The sequence below is a fragment of the Arvicola amphibius genome, chromosome 4 (genome assembly GCF_903992535.2).
Source record: "Arvicola amphibius chromosome 4, mArvAmp1.2, whole genome shotgun sequence".
NCBI classification, from domain to species: Eukaryota; Metazoa; Chordata; class Mammalia; order Rodentia; family Cricetidae; genus Arvicola; species Arvicola amphibius.
The window spans coordinates 92,912,070-92,934,990 of record NC_052050.1 but is presented as its reverse complement, the minus strand read 5'-3'; the positions used below and the strand labels follow the sequence as shown (position 1 = coordinate 92,934,990).

Here is a 22,921-nt window from a genome sequence, read left to right as displayed (position 1 = left end):
GCTGAGAGGTAGGGCTGGCGGCGTCCACACGGAAGAGGGGCGCTGCGGGGGCATGCCAAGATGGGCCGCAGACGCTTCCTATTGGTTGTCAGCATGTTGGGGCGTGTCGTCCACAAACTGCGGGCGGGTGGGGCTGGAAGCTGCGGGAGTCCAGGGTAGCTTCCTACCGTGCACCTGAGAGCTGAAGCCCCTAGTCGTAGAGGCTGCGCTCGCTGCGTCCCAACCGCCATGAACCGCTTCAAGGTGTCCAAGTTTCGGCACATGGAGGCCCGGCCGTCCCGCCGAGAGGTGAGCCCGGACCGCCGACCCCGATCCCTCACTCCTGGTCCCAGATGCCTGCCATCCTCTTATGCGAGCCGGCGCACTGCACACCCTGGGCTGCGGAGACCCTTTACCCCGCCCCTCCCCGCCCCGAGCTTTCCACCCGGAACCGCTCCCTTCAGCTGAGCCCCAGAGTCCAGGCCGCCCCTTCACTGCCTAGAGGACAGAGTCCGGAGCTCTAGTGACGCGCCCTGGCCACTGGGTGATCCCGGTAGGCCTGGCCAGTTTCCTTTGCCCTAGGACCCCCAGGAGGCCTCGCAGTCCTCCCAGCCGCGTCCAGGCCTCTGCTTCCGGTCGGCCTTGCTGGGAGCCAGGCTGGGAAACTGCAGACTTGGGGCTTCTCTTTCCTGATGTCTAGGATCGCCCCTGCCTGGGGCCGGCCTATGTAGAGATGCACCCTTTTCTTGTCTTGGGGAGAGTGAGGGTGTCATCTGGGGAGGGAGCCCCTTGGCCAGGCTGGCTTCCTCCCTTGGGTTTCCGCCGGCTCTTCCTCCTCTGCTGGTGCAAGCTCGTCTCTTACTAGGGTGATGTTACTAGTGGCGGTTAGAGCCTGGAGAAGCTAGAGCAGGTGGAGCCCAAAGAAGTGTCGAGAAGGACAGCATGCTTGTTGAGTTTGTTTCAGAGACCATGCCGGCCCGGGCCTATCTCCCTATTATTTGGAAAGCCTGGACTATCTTCGGATAATTGGGCTTAGGAATTGACCTCTAGTGACCGTCGGCGGCCCAAAGCAAGTTATGACAGCCCTTCTCCGTTTCCTTCTCTGGACAGTATCCTCTCCATGCCTACTATGTGCTGCCCAGCTTCATGAGCTCGGGCAGTGAATTATGGCATTTCCCCTCCCCTGTGGCACCTAACAGCCTCAGGAGGAAGATGGCCAGCAAGCACACTATACTGCGTTGAAGAACACCCAGGGGTGTGTGGGTGTGCGCTGTGATGTGAATTGCTGAAGTCGGGGTTTACTTCACCATTGTGGAGAACGCTGCCTGGGAGGTGGATTGCAGCTGAGGCCAGAAGGGTAAGAAGTAAGAAAAGCCCAGAGAGAATAGAAAGTGGACCCAGGATGGACAGAGGGCGGGTGATGGACGAGTACAGGGCAGAGCTGCAGAGGAGGAAGTTGGGTTTTTTGTTCTGAGTACAGTGTGGAGTCATTGAAAGGTTGAGAGGAAGTTTATGTTTAAATCAAGAGCAGTGCTAGGAGTGCAGTAACTACTACTGGAGGGGTCTGGGGAGACCTTCCGGGGTGCCTTCCTCTGTGGACCTCCATCCAACAAGTTAAAGAGACAGGTCCATGGAATTAGGGGCCTCAGAGAGGGCTGAAAACAGTTTGTGTGATTGGAGGTGGGAGAGCAGGCTGTCCATTCTCCCTTTCTTTTTTTTTTTTGCTTTTTCAAGACAGGGTTTCCCTGTAGTTTCTAGAGCCTGTCCTGGAACTAGCTCTTGTAGACCAGGCTGGCCTCGAACTCAGAGATCCGCCTGCCTCTGCCTCCCGAGTGCTGGGATTAAAGGTGTGCACCACCACCGCCCGGCTCCATTCTCCCTTTCAACGCTGTTGTTGTCTGTCACTGTAGAGTAAGCATGAATCAGGAAGGAAAAGTAACATATGGGAGCCAGGCGGTGGTGGGGTGGTGGTGTACTCCTTTAATCCCAGCACTTGGGAGGCAGAGGCAGGTGGATCTCTGAGTTCAAGCCCAGCTTGGTCTACTAGAGCTAATTCAAGGACAGGCTCCAAAGCTACAGAGAAACCCTTGTCTCAAAAAAAAAAAAAAAGTAATGTATGGTACTGATGTTCTGCTGGGTGGAAATGGACAACAAGCTAGGGAGTGTGGGTGCTTTGTCACCAAGGCAAGAAGGGTTGCGGAGGAAACGGGGACCTTGCTGATCTCAATTGCAGGATAGGTGCTCTTTCTCTCCCCCACATATGGGGGTGTTCACATTATTTATTGCCTTTCACTTAGGCAAGGGAAGAGCGTGTTCTGAAGAAGCCAGGTCTTTACTTTCTTCCTGCTGAGTGTGGGTGTTTTCAAGAGGTCCTTGGGCCCCAGGAGAGCCCTCTGCAGAGAATCTGCAGAAGCCAAGCCCAACTTCTGTTAGGTTGTCACTTCTTTGTCACCTTCCCCCTCTCTGAACTGAAATATTCCCTCCACAGACACATGCGCCTGCTTCTGACAGCCTCCTCCTCCTTATTAGGAAACTGATTTGTGAAAGAAAATCACCCTCTTAGCTTCTTAGATTATTTCAAGAACATTTGGTATTTTTAGAGGACTCTGGGATAGATCCAAAAAAGTTCAATTCCATATCCAAAGGAGTACTTCTCTGATGGTGCAGAACTCAGGCGGAGTTCCCTAGGGCCGAGGAAATGAGTGTATTAGTAACCTGCTTGCTGGGCATGCATGAAAACAGAGTTGCATGTCCAGAACATAAGATACTATGTGCCTGTAATCACCTCACAGCTGCACAGACAGCTCACTGGTCAGCCAGCCTTGCTGAATTTATGAGTTCCATATTCTGGGTAAGATCCTGTCTCAAAACCAAAGTGGGGCTGGACAGTGGTGGCGCATGCCTTTCTTTAATCTTAACAAATGGGAGGCAGAGGCAGGTGGATCTCTGGGTTCAAGGTCAAACTAATCTACAGAGCTAGTTCCAGGATGGCCAGGGCTACACAGAGAAACCCTGTCTCTAAACAAAACAAAACAAAAAAGTGGGTGACCCGTGCGGAATGACACCAGAGGTTGTCCTCTGGTCTCCACATTCACACGTGTGTACGCACACGCACACACAGAAGACGGGGTTTCCTGTATTAGGCTCCTCTCTAGGCACGAGCAGAGACCTGACACTAATCATCTTGCTTATTCTTCATTTGCAGGCCTGGATCAGTGACATTCGTGCTGGAACTACCCCCACATGTGGGAACCACATCAAATCAAGCTGCAGCTTCATTGCCTTCAACTCCGACCGCCCAGGTAGGGAAGTAAACATGGGAGAAAGGTTCAAACATCATCACGATAGATAGGGTGAAGAAGGGCAAGCTCCATTCACACTGGAGAGTTGGAACGGCTTGGGCTAGGGGGAGGGACAGGCCTTAGACCCCTATAAACTGCTCACCTTATAGGGAGTGCTTGTACACAAATCATGGTGGTGGTTCTAGCCAGGCAGGAGAGAAACCAGTGCTTCTGTTTTCAGCCATGCCATAGACAATTCCCCACCTTGTATCTGGGCCTTGGGTGGCTGGGATCATAATGACGGTCTGAAGAGCCCTGTTCCAGGTGTGGAGCAGCATACCTATAATCTGTGCTCCAGGAGGCCAAGTCTGGAAGAGCGTGAGATGCAAGCCAGCCTGAGCTACCCAGACCCTGTCTCAAAGAAAAAAACAAAACCCCAGAAAAAAAAAATAAAAAAATAAAGCCATGTGTTAGTTGGGACTCCCTTGGCTGTTTGTGACAGCACAGACAAAATAACTTAAGCACAGGATAAATACCTTTTTGGCTGACTCAGGACTTTAGGAAGAGCTGGGTTCAAAGGTTCATAAGTGCTGTCCTCGCCCACTCTCCATCCCCACCTCATACCCATCCCTTTAGTCTTTACAGATAGAGTCTCACACAGTAGCCCAAGCCAGCCCCCAGCTCACAGGATTCTCTTGCCTCAGTCTCCCAAGTGAACCATCTCACATGATCTCCAGTTTTTCTCTTGGTCCCCCAACCTGGTTTGGGGTGCAGGCTTCCTTCTTTGGTGAAGATGGGAGGAAAGCCCAAAGGTTATCCCAAAGCTAACCTCTCAAATGATCTGCAGTGTGAGAAAAAGCAAGCCTCTTTTTCCAGAGTTCTTTACATCCAGTGCAGAGAGTTAAAGCCAGAGAAGAATCTAGGTCCTTTCAAAGTCAGGAAAAAAAGTGACAACTGGCTCTCAGGAGGTCGCCTGGTTTGGGGTCTGGTCTCCTCTTGAAGTCCTCTGAAGGGAGGTAAGTGGCAACCCTTAATCTCAAAGTCAGAACCCCTGTGTTTGTTTAATAGGTGTGTTGGGCATCATATCTCAGGAAGGCCATGGAGAGAGCAAGAGGCACGTGGCCTACCTTGGCTGCCATTCAGGTGAGTGGTGCTTGATCAAAGAAGCTTAGGTCCAGGGATTCATGCATACTTGGTCCCACTGCCTGTGGCTTCTTGTCCCCACTATGTGTTCTGCAAGATATGTGGGGTCAGAAAGCTGCACATGGTTTGAAGTTCTGGCCTGGAGGAGGGAAGCTGGACATTCAGCAGGAGAAGGATGTGCAGTATCAGTCCTGGACACCCAGATACCTTACCTGAGAACACAGGCGCACACACACACACACACACACACACACACACACACACACACACAAACAACTCGTGGCTCCTACCCTGTGTTCTCTGGAGTCCAGCAAAACACCACTCATTTCTAAGGCCCCTTCCCAGCCAGGCTACTAAAAGCCGACCAAGGAAGTAGTTGTGCTGGGCTGCAGGGTGGGATGGGCCCTTACAAAGGGCTTTTGTTTGCTGCAGCTGCTTCTGGGGTCACCAGCAGCCTGCCTGGCAGCCTGCCCACTGTGGGGAAAGTTTGCTCTCCCCTAGGCATTGACCTAGCTGGCTCTTTCTCTATAGTTTATCCTATGGGCTAGAGCTCTTGTGTTGAAGACCTGGGGTGAAGGAAGAGAATAAATCCTTAGCCTTTAGGCAGGGTAGGAGGAGGGAGAGTCAAAAGTAGGGGTGCTGCTGAGTGTCAGAGTTATGATGGTGAGGATTAAGTCATTAATAATAAAAGCTAAGATTTATGTAGAGTCCTCTGGGTGTTTTCCAGTCTAAATTTGTTTTTGAGACAGGGTTTCTCTGTGAAGCTCTGACTGTCCTGGAACTCGCTCTGTAGAATAGGCTGGCATCGAACTGCCTCCCCAGTGCTGGGGTTAAAGGTGTGCACTACCACATCTAACCCAATCTAAATTTTGTATGATTTTTTAATGCGTATGGGTGTTTTGCCTGCCGTATGTTCATCACATGCATGTCTGGTGCCTGAGGAAGCCAGAAGAAGTTGTTAGATCCTTAAAGTTGAAGTTATAGATGGTTATGAGCATCATATGGATACTGGAAATTGAACCTGGGTCCTCTGAAAGAGCAGCCAGTGCTCTTAACTACTGAGCCATCTCTCCAGCCCACTAATCCAAACTTTGAAAAAGTTTTAGGATGTCATTTGGATACCATATATAGTGTTTTGTTTTGTGTTTTTTTTTTAAAGGTGAATAGTTGATTTTTGTTAAGTTTTTTTGTTTTGTTTTGTTTTTATTTTAATATGTGTGGTTGTTTTTGGTTAGGTTTTTTGTTTGTTTATTATGTATACAATATTCTGTCTACATATATGCCTGCGGGCCAGAAGAGGGCGCCAGACCTCATTACAGATGGTTGGGAGCCACCATGTGGTTGCTGGGAATTGAACTCAGGACCTTTGGAAGAGCAGGCAATGCTCTTAACCACTGAGCCACCTCTCCAGCCCCCTTGTTTTTGTTTTAATGTGTGTGGCTGTTTTTGCATGCACGTGTTTACCACGTTAATGCAGTGCCTTTGGTATTGGATTTTCTGGAATTGGAGGTAAAGATGGTTGTTAGCTGCCAGTTTTTTGTTATTGATATTGTTTTGAGACAGGGTTTCTCTGTAGCTTTGGAGCCTGTCCTAGAACTAACTCTGTAGACCAGGCTGGCCTTGAACTCAAAGAGATCTTCCTGCCTCTGCCTCCTGAGTGCTGGGGTTAAAGGTGTGTGCCACACTCCCCGGCATTAGCTGCCAGTTATAAAGAGAGTTGTGTGTACCAGCATCCTGTTTCCGAACGCTTCTGATTATCTAGATCCTCTCGTGGTTAGGAGGCTCCTTAGCACAGCAGTCCACGGCGGCCTCTGATTATCTAGATCCTCTCGTGGTTAGGAGGCTCCTTAGCACAGCCGTCCACGGCGGCTGTCATTTACTCTCCAGTTCTCATGGTCAGTGCCACCCAAGGTTGGCAGGGAAGCAGGCAGGAAACCCTTGGGAACCACAGCCACCCAGCCCAGTTCCTCCTAAGTAGCATATCTGGAAGGCTCCCAGGATTCACCCCACAAATCTCTTTTTGGATTAAGCAGCTGGAGTGGATCTCAGTTTTATACTGGGAGGGGAACACGGTGGTGCAGGATGAACCAGAGCGAAAAGGGAAAACAAGGCTGGTGCTTTGGGGTGAAGAGGAAACATGGAGGTGGCGGGTAAGGATGACACTGTAGATGGGACAGCGAGCCAGCATCACTAATGCCAGAGGCACCGCTGCTGTCCCTACTGCTTGCCTTGATGTGGGTGAGAATACTGCTTTCCTTCCAGCCAGGAGAGACAGGAAAGTGGGGTGGGTATGGACAGGCGGCCCCTTACAATGACTTTGGTCTGGATTTCTAGCCAGCAGGATCAGGCAGTAGAGCAGGCAGCTGGCATCTAACAAAGAAGGAAATATGGTAATGAAACTGAGTCACAGGGTGAGTCCTTTCACACATAGACCTCCCTGAATTCTCATGACAACCCAGAAGTTAGTGCTGCAGTAACTTCCAACTAGAAAATGAGGATACCAAACCCCGAAGGGTGAGAAGCCTGCTTAGAAGAACACAGCTGCAAGGGAGTGGGCTGAGGGCTAGTGAGGGCTAGTTCCAGCATCTGCTTCAGGACCTGGGCGTGCTGCCTGTTCTCCGTTGGAACAGCGGCAGGTCCCATGGCCAGCCCTACTACCCACATCTCAGGCTGTTTTAGGTCCCCCATTGCTCTGCTCCTCTGGCTGCTAGGTGACCAAGCAAGCATACTCCAAGAGGAAAGGCTGGAAGGCAGGGAACCTTCAAAGACAGGGCAATGGTCAGAGTCTAATGTACTCAGGGTCTTTCACCATTGGCCAGAATAGCATTTAGTATCTCTAGGGCAGACTTTTTTCCCCTGTACCTCCTTAATCTTATTTATGTGTATGTCTGTATATTTTAAATACATATGTATATATGCATTATGTGTGTGTGTTGTTCTTGTTTTGTTTTTTTGAGACAGAGTTTGTCTGTATAGTCTTGGCTATCCTTGAACTTGCTCTGTGATGAAGCTGGCCTTGAACTCATTTACCTCTGCCTCTCAAGTGCTGAGACTCAAGGCATGTGCCACCACTGCCCGGCATCTTTTTTATATTTTTCTAACTTTATTTTTGAGACAGCCTCTCATTGGGTTGTCCCAACTTCCCAAATAGCTAGAATTACAGGCTTAAAGATCTATGCTACAGTGGTGGTGCACGCATTTAATCCCAGCACTCAGGAGGCAGAGGCAGGCAGGTCTCTGTGAGTTCGAGGCCAGCCTGGTCTACAGAGCGAGTTCCATGACAGCTAGGGCTGTTGTTCAGAGAAACTTTTTGTCTTGAAAACAAAACAAAACAAAACAAAGATAGAGAGAAAAGATCTAATGCTGTGAGGTCCAGCTTAGGGAGGGTTCTGGGGAACTAGAGCTCATTACACCCAAGGGCAGACTGCTGGCAGGGCTTCTGCAGAGAAAGACTCTAAAGTTACCACTGCACCAAAGCTACCAGTTTGCCCACAGATGACTATTGCAGCTTTTATGTAGAGTATGCTATTGATAGGGGGCTTACTACTTTCCAGAACTTGGGGTAGTTCCCTCATAGGTAAAAAACACCAAGAGACAAAGATAAGAGCTAGCATGTCTAGATCCTGATTCTGGTTCTGAACTTCAGGGGTTTGTTTTTGTTTTTTGTTTTGAGACAGGGTTTCTCTGTAGTTTTGGAGCCTGTCCTGAAACTTGCTATGTAGACCAGGCTGGCCTCTAACTCACAGAGATCCACCTGCCTCTGCCTCCTGAGTGCTGGGATTAAAGGCGTGCGCCACCACCCACCTAGGTAGAGGCACTTTTATGCAGCCCTGATGGTATAAGTTTGATCGTTGGATCTCACAAAAAGACAGTAGTGAACTTTTTCAGTAGAGTTGTCCTCTGATCTTTACATGCTGCCGTGACATGTGCATGCCTACATATATATATACACATACACTAACTAAAGTAAATGAATTAAAAACATGTATGTAAATATATGTATGTAAAATATATATGTATATAAAAATAAACATGGTGGCACATCCTTTTAATCCCAGCATTAAAAAAATTTTTTTGAGAAAAAAAGACAGGAAAATCAGGAGTTTAAGATTATTCCTACATTATATACAATATATCAAGTCTGAGGTGACCCTGGGCTACATAAGACTATCTTAAGAATAAAAAGGGGGAGCTGGAGAGATGGCTCAGAGGGTAAGAACACTGGCTGTTCTACCAGAGGTCCTGAGTTCAATTCCCAACAACCACATGGTGGCTCACAACCATCTGTAATGAGATCTGGTGCTCTCTTCCGGCCTGCAGGGATACATGCAGGCCGAAAGAAAAAGCTGAGAAAATAGATTTGTTATATGTTACATCAAAAATCGATCTCGCCGGCGCGCGCCTTTAATCCCAGCACTCGGGAGGCAGAGGCAGGCGGATCTCTGTGAGTTCGAGACCAGCCTGGTCTACAAGAGCTAGTTCCAGGACAGGCTCCAAAGCCACAGAGAAACCCTGTCTCGAAAAACCAAAAAAAAAAAAAAAAAAAAAAAAAAAAAAAAAAAAAAAAAAAAAAAAAAAAAAATCGATCTCAAAACCACAAGAAAGAGGGGCTGGAGAGGTGATTCAGCAATTAATACCCTCTTGCAGAGAATTGAATCCAGGTTCAATTCCCAGCACCCACACTGCTGCTCACAACCATCTGGAACTTTACTTCCAAGGGACTCTCTCCTGGACCTGGGTGCTGAATGCGTGTGGTGCCCATACATACTCTGCAGGCAAACTATTCATGCATGTTAAATGGAAAAGCAGAGAGAGAGGACTAGAGAGATAGTTCAGCACTTAAGAGCACTTGTGGCACTCGGGAGGCAGAGGCAGGCGGATCTCTGTGAGTTCGAGACCAGCCTGGTCTACAAGAGCTAGTTCCAGGACAGGCTCTAAAAAAGCTGCAGAGAAACCCTGTCTCGAAAAACCAAAAAAAAAAAAAAAAAAAAAAAAAAAGAGCACTTGTGGCTCTTCAGGACTGGGGCTCAATTCTGTCACCCTATGTGGTGATTCACAAACATCTGTAATTCCAGTTCCAGAGGACCTGACATCTTTTGGCCTCTATGGACATCAGGCATGCAAGTGGTGTACAGACATACACCCACAGGCAAAACACCCATTAAAAATTGAAATTAAAAAGCAGAAACTGGTCAGAAAGACTCTATACTAAACCATGTGATTCTGTGTTAATGTGCAGAGAAGGGCCATCAGACATTTTCTGCAAAGTTCAAGGCAGTGTGTATTTTAGGATGCAGAGACTACACAGTTTCTGTTCCAGCTACTTAGCTCTGGGTAGCATGTGCGTCATGGTAGTAGAGTGTGTGCTTAGCATATACGGTGCCCTGGGTTTGGTCCTCAGCACAAAAACAAAAAAACAAACAAACAAAAAAAAACAACTGACCAAACCAAATAAAGTTACTTAACTCTGCAGTTGTTGCTGGAAGCAACACAGACCACACATATGCCAATGCATGGTGGAGCTGTGTCTCGATAGGACTACAGAAACAGCAGCCCAAGGACTCACCAGGATATGTGTTGTAGGAAGAGACCTATATGTGTCTCTAGTGTCCAGAGGGAATGTGGCTTCTTAATGTGGGCAAAGGTGTCACCGCTGAAACTCCAGAATGAGCTCACTGGGTCTGAAAGGGACATTCAACAGATCTGATTGCTTCTCCATACAGATCTGGTCACTGACCTGGACTTCTCTCCATTTGATGACTTCCTCCTGGCTTCAGCTTCAGCCGACAGGATGGTGAGTGGGGCTGGTTAGAAGAGCTGCTTATGACCCACCCTCGATAGACTGGGGTCTCCGAGCCCTTGCTAGCCCCAAGTATCTGCTCAGAGCTGCTGTTGTGATCTGTGCTTCCAATGCTTGACTGCAGCACTCACAGGCCACCCTTGTTGGTCTCTGATCACACCCTAGTCTCCCTAAGTTGGACTCCCTCCCGTCCATGATGGGATGTGTGGCTCTCAAGCCCTAGCAGGTAAGATGTATTGGCCTTGTCTCAGCAGGGGGCCTTGCTTGCTGAGACCAGGATTGCTCTGGGCAGGCTCCTAGCATCTGGACCACAAACTTGGTCTTTCTTTCAGATAAAACTCTGGCGGCTGCCAAGCGCCGGAGACACCCTTCCCTCTGCGCCTGGAGTGGTGCTGGGTCCTGAGGAGCTTGCAGTAGAAGCACTGCAGTTCCATCCCACGTCAGATGGTGTTCTGGTGAGCACAGCTGGCAGGGCTGTGAAGGTCTGGGATGTAGCCAAGCAGCAGCCCCTGACAGGTACGGCCACTCCGGAGTGGCTGCCCTTCTCTAGCAGCCCCCATCTGGACAGCCCTTGCCTTCTCTGTTGGTGTTTTTAGTAGTGTGGGGGGAAATGTATCAAGGATGGGGTACAACTCAGTGGTGAGTGCTTGCCTTGCGTTCCCAAGGCTCTGGGTTCCACACCAGAAACCTAAAAAAAAAGAAATACCATCGTATGATAGGCAGATAGTATACATTTTAAAGCTTTGTAATAGATATATCACTCTCTGTTTCCAGTAGGCATCTCTTGTATTCCAAACTCCCAGACTGCAGAAGGAGGTGGGACACAGAAGAGCAAAGGCGGGGGTGACACAGCGGGTGTGTGTGTTAGAGAGCAGAAGTGAGCGTGGAAGGCGAGAGCCAGGCTGAGAAGCAGGGAATATCCCGATGTGGCAGGCTTAAAGAAGGAAGCCTCTAGATGCATCTGTAGCATGTGTGGATGGAACTGCTGCCCTGCCCCTCCAGGCTGCTGACTCTGCTCCCGAGTCACCCCAGAGCAGGCCTACTCTCCTCTACTTCCTTGGTACCCTCATCACCGGGTGCCTGACCTTGGCTGTTTTCCTGCAGAGCTGGAGGCCCACAAGGACCTGGTGCAGAGTGCTGTTTGGAGCCGGGATGGAGCCCTTGTAGGCACAGCATGCAAGGTAAGCAGGCAGCAAGCAGCCCGAAAACTTAGCAAGGGACTAGTATGGTCAGGAAGTTCTCATCGGATGTGGTGCTTTGAACTGATCAGATTGCTAATAGGCATTTCAAACTCAGTGGCTGAGTTTGAAAACGTGAGAAGAGTTCAGTCCACGGGCAGGGTGGGAATGCGAGTGAGCGAGCACGTGTCTGTGGGACATCTGGAGACAGCGCTAAGCCTTCAGGAGGAAGTGTGGGTGTTGTTGCAGTGGCAGCGGGCAGGCAGGAAAGTTATAGATAGCAGGGCAGGCAGTGACCTGTGGATGAGCAGAGTTGGCATTGGACACACTACTGTGGCTTCCGTGTGGACAGAACACAGCTGAGGTGGGCGGTGTCTGGACTTAGTTTGGGGACTGCCGCCAGGGAATGAGTAATAAGACTGTACTTGTTCCGGGTTGGTGGAGATCAAGGCCATAGAGTGTTTGGTGGTGGATTGGATATGAGGGTAAGGACTATGAGCTTGGATCTTAGATACAAGGGGAGCCCCACACTGAGGTGAGTTGGAGAATGCCTTGTGTGAATTATCTAGGCAGTACTGCTACCATGGTGGTAGGAGGTGTATTGAGCTTGAGCTGGGGTGCTTGAAGGCATCCCAGCTTGTCAGGACCTCGTGGAATCCTGAGCAGAACAGAGCAGAGGATGGAAAGGGAGGTGCAGTTTGTGCCCAGCGTCGGGGGTACTCTCGGAAGGGAAGAATCATAAGCCTGCAAGGAGAAGGTGGTAGTAAGAAGGTAAGGGGAGTGGGGCCTGGGATCCGAGCTGGAGGACTCACCAGGTAGCTGTGCACCGGGGTATAGGAAACTTGGAGTTGTGGCATTGGGATATGGGACATTTTTGATGGTATCAGGGCCTGAAGAGACTTAGGAAAAACGGCAACCAGGAATGAGAGTACATGACTGCAGTCCTAACACTAAGAAGGTAGAGGCTGGGGGATGAGGAGTTAAAAGCCAACCTGGACCATGTTGTGAGTTTAAGGCCAGTCTGAATTATATAAAATCCTATCTCAGAAAATAGCAAAAGGAATGGGGGTAATGGAGCCAGAGAGGGGAGTAGAGAATCCAGGAATGGGGACCAATGAAGGCTTTAAGCCCCAAGTACTCCCAGGCCTGGGACCTATACACTTGAAGAGCCCTTATTTCCCATGTCTCACCTTCAGTTTGCCATCTTTTGGAAGGCACACGTCTAAATCTTATCAAGTATCCTTTCTGGTACTGTTCCTTACTCAGTAGGTTCCAGGTGCTGTCTTGAGCTCTGGAGATTGAAAATATTACCCTGAGACCCTCTGGTTGGTTTCTATTCGGGTTTGGCACTAGAGGATGGGAGACACTTCCCAGAACATAAACTTGGCCTTCATTCTAGAAAATGGGTACCCAGTCAGGAAACCAGCCCTGACAACACATCTCCTAAGTCAAGGCCAGCCTCTCCTTCCTTTGAGAAACCTCGTGCCCCTCCCTCACTGATGTGATGGTCCAGCCCCTTCTTTTTCCCTGCTCTGAACCCCCTTTTGCCACCAGACTCGGCCAGGAAAGACAAAGAATAATAGCCCAGGAAGCGATGGCACTGTGGCCAACTCAGTATGGACGCTGCCTGGCCTGCTGCTATCTCATAAGGCAGTTGTTAGGAGGAGAAGGCCAAGCCCAGGGGACTCATGCTAGTTTCCTTTGAGGAGACATTTCCCCTCTAGATCCAGAGACCAAGCAGCCAGGACAAGAAGTACGTGTTTCCCAAGTGGGTGGCACAATAAAGTTGTGAGCTTTTAAAGGGACCCCGCCCCTTTCCCTCCTTTCCAGACCTAGGTGTGCCACCTGTGGGGATGCACCATCTCTTTCAGGGAGGTACCTGTCTGCACATGCTAAGGACTGGTGGGTACCTTGATTGTGGCCAGAGCTCCTGCAGAATACATGCACACTTCTGCCTTCCTTTGCTGGCAAGGTGTCTTGAGATCCCAGGTGGTACTACTAGCTCTACTAATACAATACTGGAAGCAAAAGGCTACCCCTTATGATCACAGGCTAGCTGGAGGTGCCCAGATGTTTGTTGGAGTGTAAGGTGATCTCACTGCGTAAGAGAGTCAGAGCCCCTCTTTGCCAGAGTTTGTGGAACAGGCTCTAGTTTTGTGCAGTTGCTGCTTGTGCTGCCTGACTGGGCCTATATGGCATGCCGCTTCCATCAGAGGTGCCTAGTTTCTTGGTCCTGTCTTCTTCCAGAGTAGGGGCAGCTCTGCCTCTCAGAGCACCCAAACTAACCCTGACCTCTAATGACTGAGAAAAGAAACCAGAGGCCACTAGAGGGCGAATGGTCATCACAGATGGCCGGCTTGGCCTGCTATGAGCTCCCTGCTGCCTTGTTAGGCCCCTTGGCCTGGCCTAGAACAGCCTCAAGGCTAGCCCAGTCTGAACCTGATTTGCACCCAGCCTTCAACGAGTGCTCAGTCTCCTTTGTGGAGCTTGTTACATACCGAGAACAATGTTGTACCTCCAACCTCAGTGCACTCCCCGTGGGAGACACCTCTATCACCTTGTCATTGGACTTGGTCTTGCTCGGGTCACTAGCTGGTCAGTGGTAAGGTTAGCATTTTGAATGGAGGCCTCCAGCTTTCCTCGGCAGCTCTAGCCCTGCAGAGTTAGAAGTGATTTCTCTAACCTTTCATCGTGGATGACTCTCCAGCTCTCCTGTCCTGTGGGTCTCTTGCTTCTCTCTTTTTCCCTGTTCTTTTTTGTTGTTGTTATTTTATTTATTTTTTTTTTTTTTGAGACAGGGTTTCTCTGTGTATCCCTGGCTGTCCTGAAACTCACTCTGTAGACCAGGTTGGCCTGGAACCCACAGAGAACCACCTGCCTCTGCCTCCCAAGTGCTGGGATTAAAGGTGTGAGCCACCACCGTCTGACATTGTTGTGTTTGCTCTTACTTTGCCTGTGTCTGATCTAGGAGCCCTAACTGGTGGGCAGTTCTGCTCAGGATCTGAGCGCTGGGCTGTGCCTTGTACAAAGTAAAGTGTAGCTGGGAACACTCCCTACTTCCCAGGCCCCTCTAGCCACTCTGCCTCCAGCTCTGTGTCTGCCCGTTGTCCTCCACTCCCTTTGTCTGCTTCATTCTCCGTCCTTCCCCTTCACATCACACACCACCAAGCTCCTGTCTCGGCATCTTGCTTGGGATTTCCCACCTTGTCTTGTGCTTGTCTTTTGACAACTCAGGTTTCTTCCAGGTTTTCCTGTGACAGCTCTGGCTAGAGATTGCAGCCCTTAGCTGTGAACTCCGTCCTCACTGGGGCTCGGCTGTGCATTGTTTCATCTGAAGTGCCCAGACTCAGGCTATGCACAGAGCAAGCATTAAGTTTTTCTTTTTGTTTGTTTGTTTGTGTATGGTGTTTTGTCTGTATGTGTATCTGTGTACTATGTAGGTGCTTGGTGCCCTTGGGTCCTGGGAACTGGAGTTTCAGACAGTTGTAAACTGATATGTGGGTGCTGGGAATTGAATGTGGGTCCTCTAAAAGAATATCAGTGCTCTTAACTGCTGAGCCATCTCTCCAGCCCCGCCTGTTTCCGAATGCTGGGGTCATAGGCACTAGTCGCCCTTCTAGGCACAGTTTTATTTTTATTTATTTATTTATTTTTAATATTTATTTTACTTTATTTTACGTGCATTTGGTGGTTAGGTTCTCTGGAACCGGAGTTACAGACAGTTGTGAACTGCCATGTGTGTGCTGGGAACTGAATTTGAGTCTTCTGGAAGAACAGCCAGTTATTTTTTTTTTTAAAAAAGGAAATTTCCCCTATTTTTCCCTCTATATCCATTTCCGTTATTATTTTGTTGTTGTTGTTGTGTTTAAGATGTTTGTTTTGAGATGCGGTCTTGCTATGTAGCTGTATAGACCTGGCTATATAGACCAGATTGACCTCATAGAAATCTGCCTGTCTCTGCCTCCTTAGTGCTGGAATTAAAGGCATGCACCACCATGCTTAGACCTATTATTATATTTTTCAGTCTGTATAACCCAGGCTGACCCTGAATTTGGAAACCTTCTACTGCCCCCACCTCCCAAGTGCTGAGATTCCAGTCATATCCGGCACCTGCTTCTCCTCACTACCTCTTCCACTGGTGGGATACATTGTTGCAATTATACAGATGTTGATAATTATTAGAAACTAAAGGCTAGCTAGGAGGTGGTGGTGCACACCTTTAATCCCAGCACTCGGGAGGCAGAGGCAGGCGGATCTCTGTGAATTCTGGGTCAGCTTGGTCTCCAGAGAGAGTTCCAGGACAGCTAAAACTGTTACACAGAGAAACCCTGTCTCAAAAAAAGAAAGAAAAAAGAAATAAAGGAAACTAAAGGCTAATTTTCATTAGAGTGTTTGCCAATATGCATGCATGTTGGAGAGGGATGTGTGTGTCCATGTAGACCAAATGTTGGGTATCTTTCTCTGTTGCTTCCTATGTTTACTTTCCAATATATATCCATTCTTTTTTAGGACAAGCAGCTACGGATCTTTGACCCCAGAGCAAGAACCGAGGCCTCTCAGGTAAGTTCTTTGTCCAGTGCTGGTGGCTTAGAAGCCCTCCCTAGATGAGGACTGCACAGTTCCAGCACATGGAGGGCCTGGTGGTGACAGCAGCTGGTGCTGCTGGGAACTCTTCTGACTTCCTATTCCTGAAAGACCTGGGGACTGTAGGTCTCTTGTCATCTGTGTACTGGGTGCCTAGAGCCCACGCAGTCATGACCTCCAAATGAGGCAGCAGGCCTCGGGCGTTTCTCTAGCAGAGACCCTGTAGGCGCAGTCGCTAGCCATGCAAATGGCCCTGTCCTCAGTGGTTGTTAAGGCTTCTCCTTGCTGGAGGGCTTAGTGCTCGTCCTGAGAAACCACCTTACAGATGAGGACTCGGTTTTACTATGGCCATAAGCAGAAGGCCAGAGCTGGGAAGAGTTTGTTCTAGAAGTCATCTGAGAGGGTGGAAAGGGGAGACAAGAGGTTGTTCTAGAGGGGTGGCAGTCTGTCTACACAAAAGGTCTGTCCTCTGGACTGTGGGAAGCCACTAGAGTTTTAAGCAGGGAATGAGATCAGTGAATTTCTTTTTTTTTTTTTTTTTTTTGGTTTTTCGAGACAGGGTTTCTCTGCAGCTTTAGAGCCTGTCCTGGAACTAGCTCTTGTAGACCAGGCTGGTCTCTAACTCAGAGATCCACCTGCCTCTGCCTCCCGAGTGCTGGGATTAAAGGCGTGCGCCACCACCGCCCGGCTGAGATTGGTGAATTTCTAATTCTATTTCTTCCTCTCTCTTTCTCAAGATTTTTAATTTCTCTCTCTTTTTTTTAAGACTGGGTTTCTCTGTAGCTTTGGAGCCTGTCCTGGAACTAGCTCTTGTAGACCAGGCTGGCCCCAAACTCAGAGAGATCCACCTGTCTCTGCCTCCTGAGTGCTGGGATTAAAGGCATGTGCCACCACCACCTGGCTTCTCAAGATTTATTTAATAGTTTTTGTGTATATATGCATGTATGAGAGACAGGCTACATGCACACGTATATACATGGGTGCCCACTGAAGACAGAATAGGAGACTGGAGACCTGGAGCTGGAGTTGCTTGCATGTAGTTGTGAGCCACCTGACGTAGGAGCCAGGTGCTCAACCCAGGTCCTCGGGAAGAGCAAGAAGCACTCTTAACTGTGAGCCATCTCTTCTGACACCCCCACTCTTTCTCTCTTGACACAGTCTCATTATGTTGCCCTGATTGACATTCTATTTATACTAAGCTAATCTTGAACTTACAGATACAGAATTCCACCTGCTTCTGCCTCTTGAGTGCTGGGGTTAAAGGTGTGAACTACCATACTTGGTATTTGTACTTTTTTTTTTGTTTGTTTTTGTTTTTGTTTTTTCAAGACAGGGTTTCTATATAACAGCTGTGAGTATCCTGGCAATCCTTTTGTAGACCAGGCTGGCCTTAAACTAACAGAGATCTGCCTGCCTCTGCCTCCTGAGTGCTGGGATTAAAGGTGTGTGCCGCCACCACCTGGGTCTCTTTTCTTTTTTAAAAAGATTAATTTTTATTGTTCTTTTAAAAGTATTTATTTATTTTATATATATGGTTATTTTGTTTGCACGTTATGTGTACCCCTCATGCGTGCAATGCCCTTAGAAGCCAGAAGAGGGCAATGGGTTCCTTTGGAACAGAGGTTACAAATAGTTGTAACCTGTCATATGGGTAAAAACTCCAGTCCTCAGCAAGAACAGCCAGTGCGCTTAATCACGGAACCATCTCTCCAACCGCAACATTTATTATTTTGAATCGTGTGTCTGGGTAAGGGTTTGTTATGTGAGTGCAGGTACCGTACCGAGTGCAGGTGCCGACGGAGGTCAGAGGCATCGGATCCCCTGGAGCTAAAGTTACAGACAGCTGTAAGGTGCCCAACATGCGTGCTAGGAACCAAACTTGGGTCCTCTGCAAGAGCATAATACAAATTTTTGTTTTGTTTTGTTTTGTTTTTGAGACAGGGTTTCTCTGTGTAGCCCTGGCTGTCCTAGAACTTGCTCTATAGATCTTGAACTCAGAGATCCTCCTGCCTTTGCCTCCCGAGTACAGGGATTGCACATTGAACCATCTCTCTAGCCCCAGTATTTCTTTCTCTTTCTTCCTTTCATTTCCTTTTTTTCTTTTTCTTTTTTTTTTTTTAAAAAAAAAAAAAAAAATAATTAAGAGGCTGGAGTGATTGATGACTGACTCAGAGGTTAAGAGCACTGGCTGCCCTTCCAAGGGTTCCGAGTTCAGTTCCAAGCAACCACATGATGGCTCACAACCATCTGTAATGAGACCTGGTGTCCTCTTCTGGTCCACAGGCACACATGCAGGCAGAACACTGTATAAATAATAAAATAAAAAGAAATGTTTTTAAAAAAGAATTTAAAAAACAACACTTTATTTTATGGCTATGAGCATTTTGCTTGTATGTCTATAGCACCATGTGCCTGCCTGCTGCCCTTACAGGCCAAAAGAGGATAGCAGCTTTTTTGAAATTTGAGTTACGTAGAGTTGTGAGCCACCATGTAGATGTTAGGAATCAAATCCCTCTGAACAAGTAGCCGGTGCTCTTAACAGCTGAGCCATCACTTCAGCCCCAGGAATTTTTAGTTCTTCCTAGAACTGGAAACTGATGAGATGTTTTCCCGGGAAGGTGTGGTGCGGAGTCTTGCTCCTCAGCAGCCCCGTCACAGATAGCCTTCCTCTGTTTTGTTTTTTCCAGAAATCTTTTCGGGTTTTTTTTTTCTATTTTTATTTTATTTATAAAAAAAGATCTTTTTTCATTTTACATACTAATCCCAGTTCCCTCTATCTCCCCCGCATCCATCCACTCCTCAGAGAGGGCAAGACACATTGCTTTGAGGAAGGCCCTCCCTACTATATCTAGGCTGAGTAAGGCATCCCTCCAAAGAGAATGGGTTCCAAAGAGCCAGCACAAGCAGCAGGGATAAATCCTAGTCCCATTGCCAGTGGCCTAGCAGTCTTCCTCTGTTTGGAGGACTGGGTCCCCATAGGGAGTTAAGGATAGCCTGGGGCTCTTCTACCTTCATCCTCAAAAGTCTGCTCGCTTGGTACATTATGCCTCTTGGGCCTAAATAGTTATTAGTTCTACTCTATGCAGCCGAGGACTGAAAAGAGGCCCCGTCAGATGGTTGAGCGGAGAGCAGAGTCCCTGAAAAAGCTGCTGATTTCATCCCTGTGGGTCATTGGAATCTCAGGTTGATGAGGTGTGAACAGTAGACCTCCCCTGCTCGCTTTCTCTGACCCCCAAGCCTTTGCCTAGAAAGAGGTCCCCAGATCTGCTTTAGGATGAGACAGAAGCCCCTTCTCGGGGTCCCGTGCCCACGGTTCTGGGGGCGCTACACAAAGCACCTGCACTCCTGCCTATTAGGCATCACTCTGGGCCAACTTTCTGAGTGTTTTCTTTCTTCTTTCCCCTTTGCAGTGGCCTCTTTCCAGCTTGCCTTCTCCCCCATCCCCACCCCCTTTTTTCCCTCCCCTCCTACGCCTCCCTAACACCCCACAGAGGTGGTCTGTGAGCGAGGCTGAGGTGGAGCTGGTGTGGCTGCTAGCCAAGGGGTTCCACGTTGCTGCAGAGTACAAGCAGGCGCTGAGGATCTGGGCTGGAGGAGCCTCCTGGAGGGGCTTTAGCCAGGAGATCTGGGAAGAGCGTGGGCAGCTCCACTGGCCGCCGGGATGGTGCCTGTGTTTGGCTCTGAGGCTGTATGCAATGCGGGGGCAGCACAGGCCTGGAATGCTGCCCTCCAACCGTCCCTGCCTCCCCCCAACTTCCGCCCAGGGCATCTGGCCCACACCTGGCTTCTATTAGAAAAATCACTGCTGGCGGCCAGGGTGGTGTGAGCTGAGGGGCCAGCTCACAGAGACTCCTTCTGAAAGCGCTTTTTCTGAGTTCCCCTTCCTGTCTAACAGGAGCCAAAGTGGGGGTGGGGTGGAGTATACCACCCTGGTCCTACCTGTGCTGTTCTGGGCCTCTCTTCATCTGAACCGTGGACTTCAGAGACCATGGAGGTGCACAGACCCCAGAGTTGCCCTCTCCCCGCTGTCAGCCCTGGCCTCTGCCTCCAGGCACACTCTTGAAGCAGGCGACCCTTGGGTGGCTCCTGGCTCCTTCTGTATTTTATACCTTTACTTTGCTTTAATTTCTTATTCTATTTTATTTATGTAGGTTTTTATTTGTTTATCTGTCATTGTTTTGGGGTTTTATTTTTTTTGGAGACAGGGTTTCTCTGTGTAGCTCTGGCTGTCCTGAAACTTGCTCTATAGACCAGGCTGGCCTTGAACTCGGATTTGCCTCCTGAGTGCTGGGATTAAAGGTGTGTGCCACCACCATCCGGCCTGTTTGTTTTCAAAGTTTAGATTTATTTATTTATTAAGCATATTATGTACTGCTGGCAAGGAGGCACCAGGTCTCATTCATTACAGATGGTTGTGAGCCATCATGTGGTTGCTGGGAATTTAACTCAAGACCTCTGAAAGAGCAGCCAGTGAGTGCTCTTACCCTCTGAGCCATCTCTCCAGCCCCGTTGTTTGTTTTTTTGTATTTGAGACAGGACCTCATGTAGTCTAGGCATGTGGTAAACTTACTATATATAGCTTAGGTTAGCCTTGAACTTCTGATCTTCCTACCTTAATTTTTTAAAAATTTTTGAGATGGAGATTCTCACTGTGTGGCCTGGGCTGGTCTTATCTCAAGTGACCTCCTATCTTAGCCTCCTAAGCAAGTGTCATTGGCCCAGGATCCAGCAGGGAAGCGGAGCCCCAGTCCAACCTTCCTAAGCTCCTAGACTTTCTTTCTCTGTCGTTCGTCCCTTAAGCCAGAGCCTAGGGTCGGGGCAAGCAAGGCCCTGAAGCCATTATTAATCAAGGGAAGCAGCAATTCTTTTTGCATTTAAACGTATTTATTTTTGTGTGTATGCTTTGCCTGCATGTATATAAGTGGGAATGGAATTAGGGAGGGTTGTGAGCTGCCATGTGGGTTGTGGGAGCCAAACCTGGGTCCTCTGGAAAAGTAGCCAATACTCTTCACCTCTGAGCCATCTCTTCAACTTCAGACTTCTGAGGTTTGAGGGCAGGAGAAAGTTGGAACAGGCCCCCCTCCCTTTTTTTAGTTTTAGTTTTTCGAAACAGGGTTTCTCTGTGTAACAGTCCTAGCTGTCCTGGCAAACTCACAGAGATCTGCCTGCCTTTGCCTCCTAAGCACTGAGATTAAAGGCGTGTGCCACCACTACCCAGCTCTGACCTCTCTTTTTGGACAGGTGCTTTTTGACTACCTTAGCGTCATGATGGTTGGATGAGGAGGAGGATGGTGGTGGTGGCATCATGGCTATTTAGCTATTCTCTATTTCAAAAAAAGAGCCAGGAGGAGGGGGAAGGGAGCCACGAGCCAAGTAGGTACCTGCTGGTAGTGGCTGTAGTTGCCCAGGAGACTGCCCATCTCCTGGAGAAGTGAGAGGCCCTCCCCTACGCTGGGAACTCCAGAGACATGCCATTGGAGAGGGCTGTGACCGCCCCTCAGTTAGAATGTGAAATTGCCACTGCCCCTGGCTGTGGTTGGCTGGGGCGGCTGGACCACTGCCATAGGCCAGATATGGGGAGGATTGTTAGGGGACTGGGTGGCAGAAAAGACCTCCATGAGCATCAGTATGCTTAGTGACTCCACAGTGTAAGCCAGCCTTGGAAGTTTGCTGGAAACCAGAGGCAGCTGGACCGGTGTCCACCTGCCACCTGCCAGCTGTACGTGTCATTACCTATGAGTCACAAGACCTCCTCATGATAACGGGTCTTAGCTCACAAGGCTTAGGGATTGAAGGAGCCGACAGCTGCATTTTCGGCAGTCAAGGTACATAGCTTCCTCTGTCTAGGCCCTTGATTTTTCCATATGTGAATGGGAAGGTAGAAGATGTGAACCAAGGTACAGTCTACTCCAGTCTATGTCTCTGCGTGGAAAGCTGCCAGTGGCAGCCACCCCAAACCTGTGGGAGGTACGGAGGTCCTTGTGGTCACTGATGACCACCAAGGGAACCAGGAATGTTAAACACACAGGATTGTCCCTTCAAAGGGAGGGATGCATGAACTTTTTATCCGACCAGAAGCCTGGGAGAGGATGTGGTTAATAGCCTGGTGACCTTTGTGCTATCTTTGTGGCCAAGACAACATCAGATCTTCCCCCAGACCCTTATCATGAGCTTGTCAATCTGTAGAGCCCATCCTTCTGGAAGGTGTTACATGTACTTTACAAAGAGTTTTGATGTGGTTATGTCTTACACTTTATTGTACATACAGTACTGATTTAATTATTACCAGGAAAATCTTCACCAAATTGTGCTATTCTTAAATATGTCTAAAATAAACTATTTGGGGTCAGACTCCCAGAGTTCGAGCCAGCACCAACTACTGATCATGCAGAACCGGATTACCTTCTTTTTTCTTTTCTTTTTTTTTCTTTTTGAGACAGGGTTTCTCTGTAGCTTTGGAGCCTGTCCTGAAACTAGCTCTTGTAGACCAGGCTGGCCTCGAACTCACAAAGATCCACCTGCCTCTGCCTCCCGAGTGCTGGGATTAAAGGCGTGTGCCACCACCGCCCGACCCGGATTACCTTCTTGGCTCCTTTGCTGGCCATAGTAGTCACAGAGACTCCTGCACCAGATTAGCCACCTCCTTTCCCTACCTGCAGCTTCTTGGAGCTTTTTGCTTCCCAGTCTCCATACAGAGTTAGCTCTGTGTAGATTCCTCCATTCTAGCTCAAATAAGAAGTTCCTTCAGTTACATTCTTTGTCCTGTTACCTTGTAAAGTAGACATCTGCAGCTGGATGTCATGTGCACATCTGTAAACACATAAGCCCAGCACTTAGGAGGCTGAGGCAGAAAATCAAGTGTTCAAGACTAACCTGGACTACATGACGTGACCCTGTCTCAGAACCCCGCCCCACCCCCCAAAAAAAATTAAACAGCAAAACACAGACACAGTGCT

At 48.8% G+C, this 22,921-nt stretch overlaps 1 protein-coding gene across 2 annotated transcripts in view; it reads left to right on the top strand.

The window, feature by feature from the left end:
- Positions 1-135: 135 nt before the first annotated feature.
- LOC119813390 (coronin-7) overlaps positions 136-22,921 on the top strand; it is a 53,111-nt gene continuing 30,325 nt past the window's right edge. Inside the window, exons 1-7 of one of the 2 annotated variants that reach the window (XM_038328691.2) lie at positions 136-288; positions 3,185-3,281; positions 4,329-4,403; positions 10,127-10,197; positions 10,536-10,719; positions 11,308-11,384; positions 15,891-15,941. In XM_038328691.2, the coding sequence (XP_038184619.1) occupies positions 229-288; positions 3,185-3,281; positions 4,329-4,403; positions 10,127-10,197; positions 10,536-10,719; positions 11,308-11,384; positions 15,891-15,941 (615 nt within the window). In that variant the 5' untranslated portion in view covers positions 136-228. Of the gene's footprint in view, positions 289-1,219; positions 1,337-3,184; positions 3,282-4,328; positions 4,404-10,126; positions 10,198-10,535; positions 10,720-11,307; positions 11,385-15,890; positions 15,942-22,921 lie in introns of those variants that run through there. The other variant, XM_038328692.2, reaches the window with a different exon arrangement.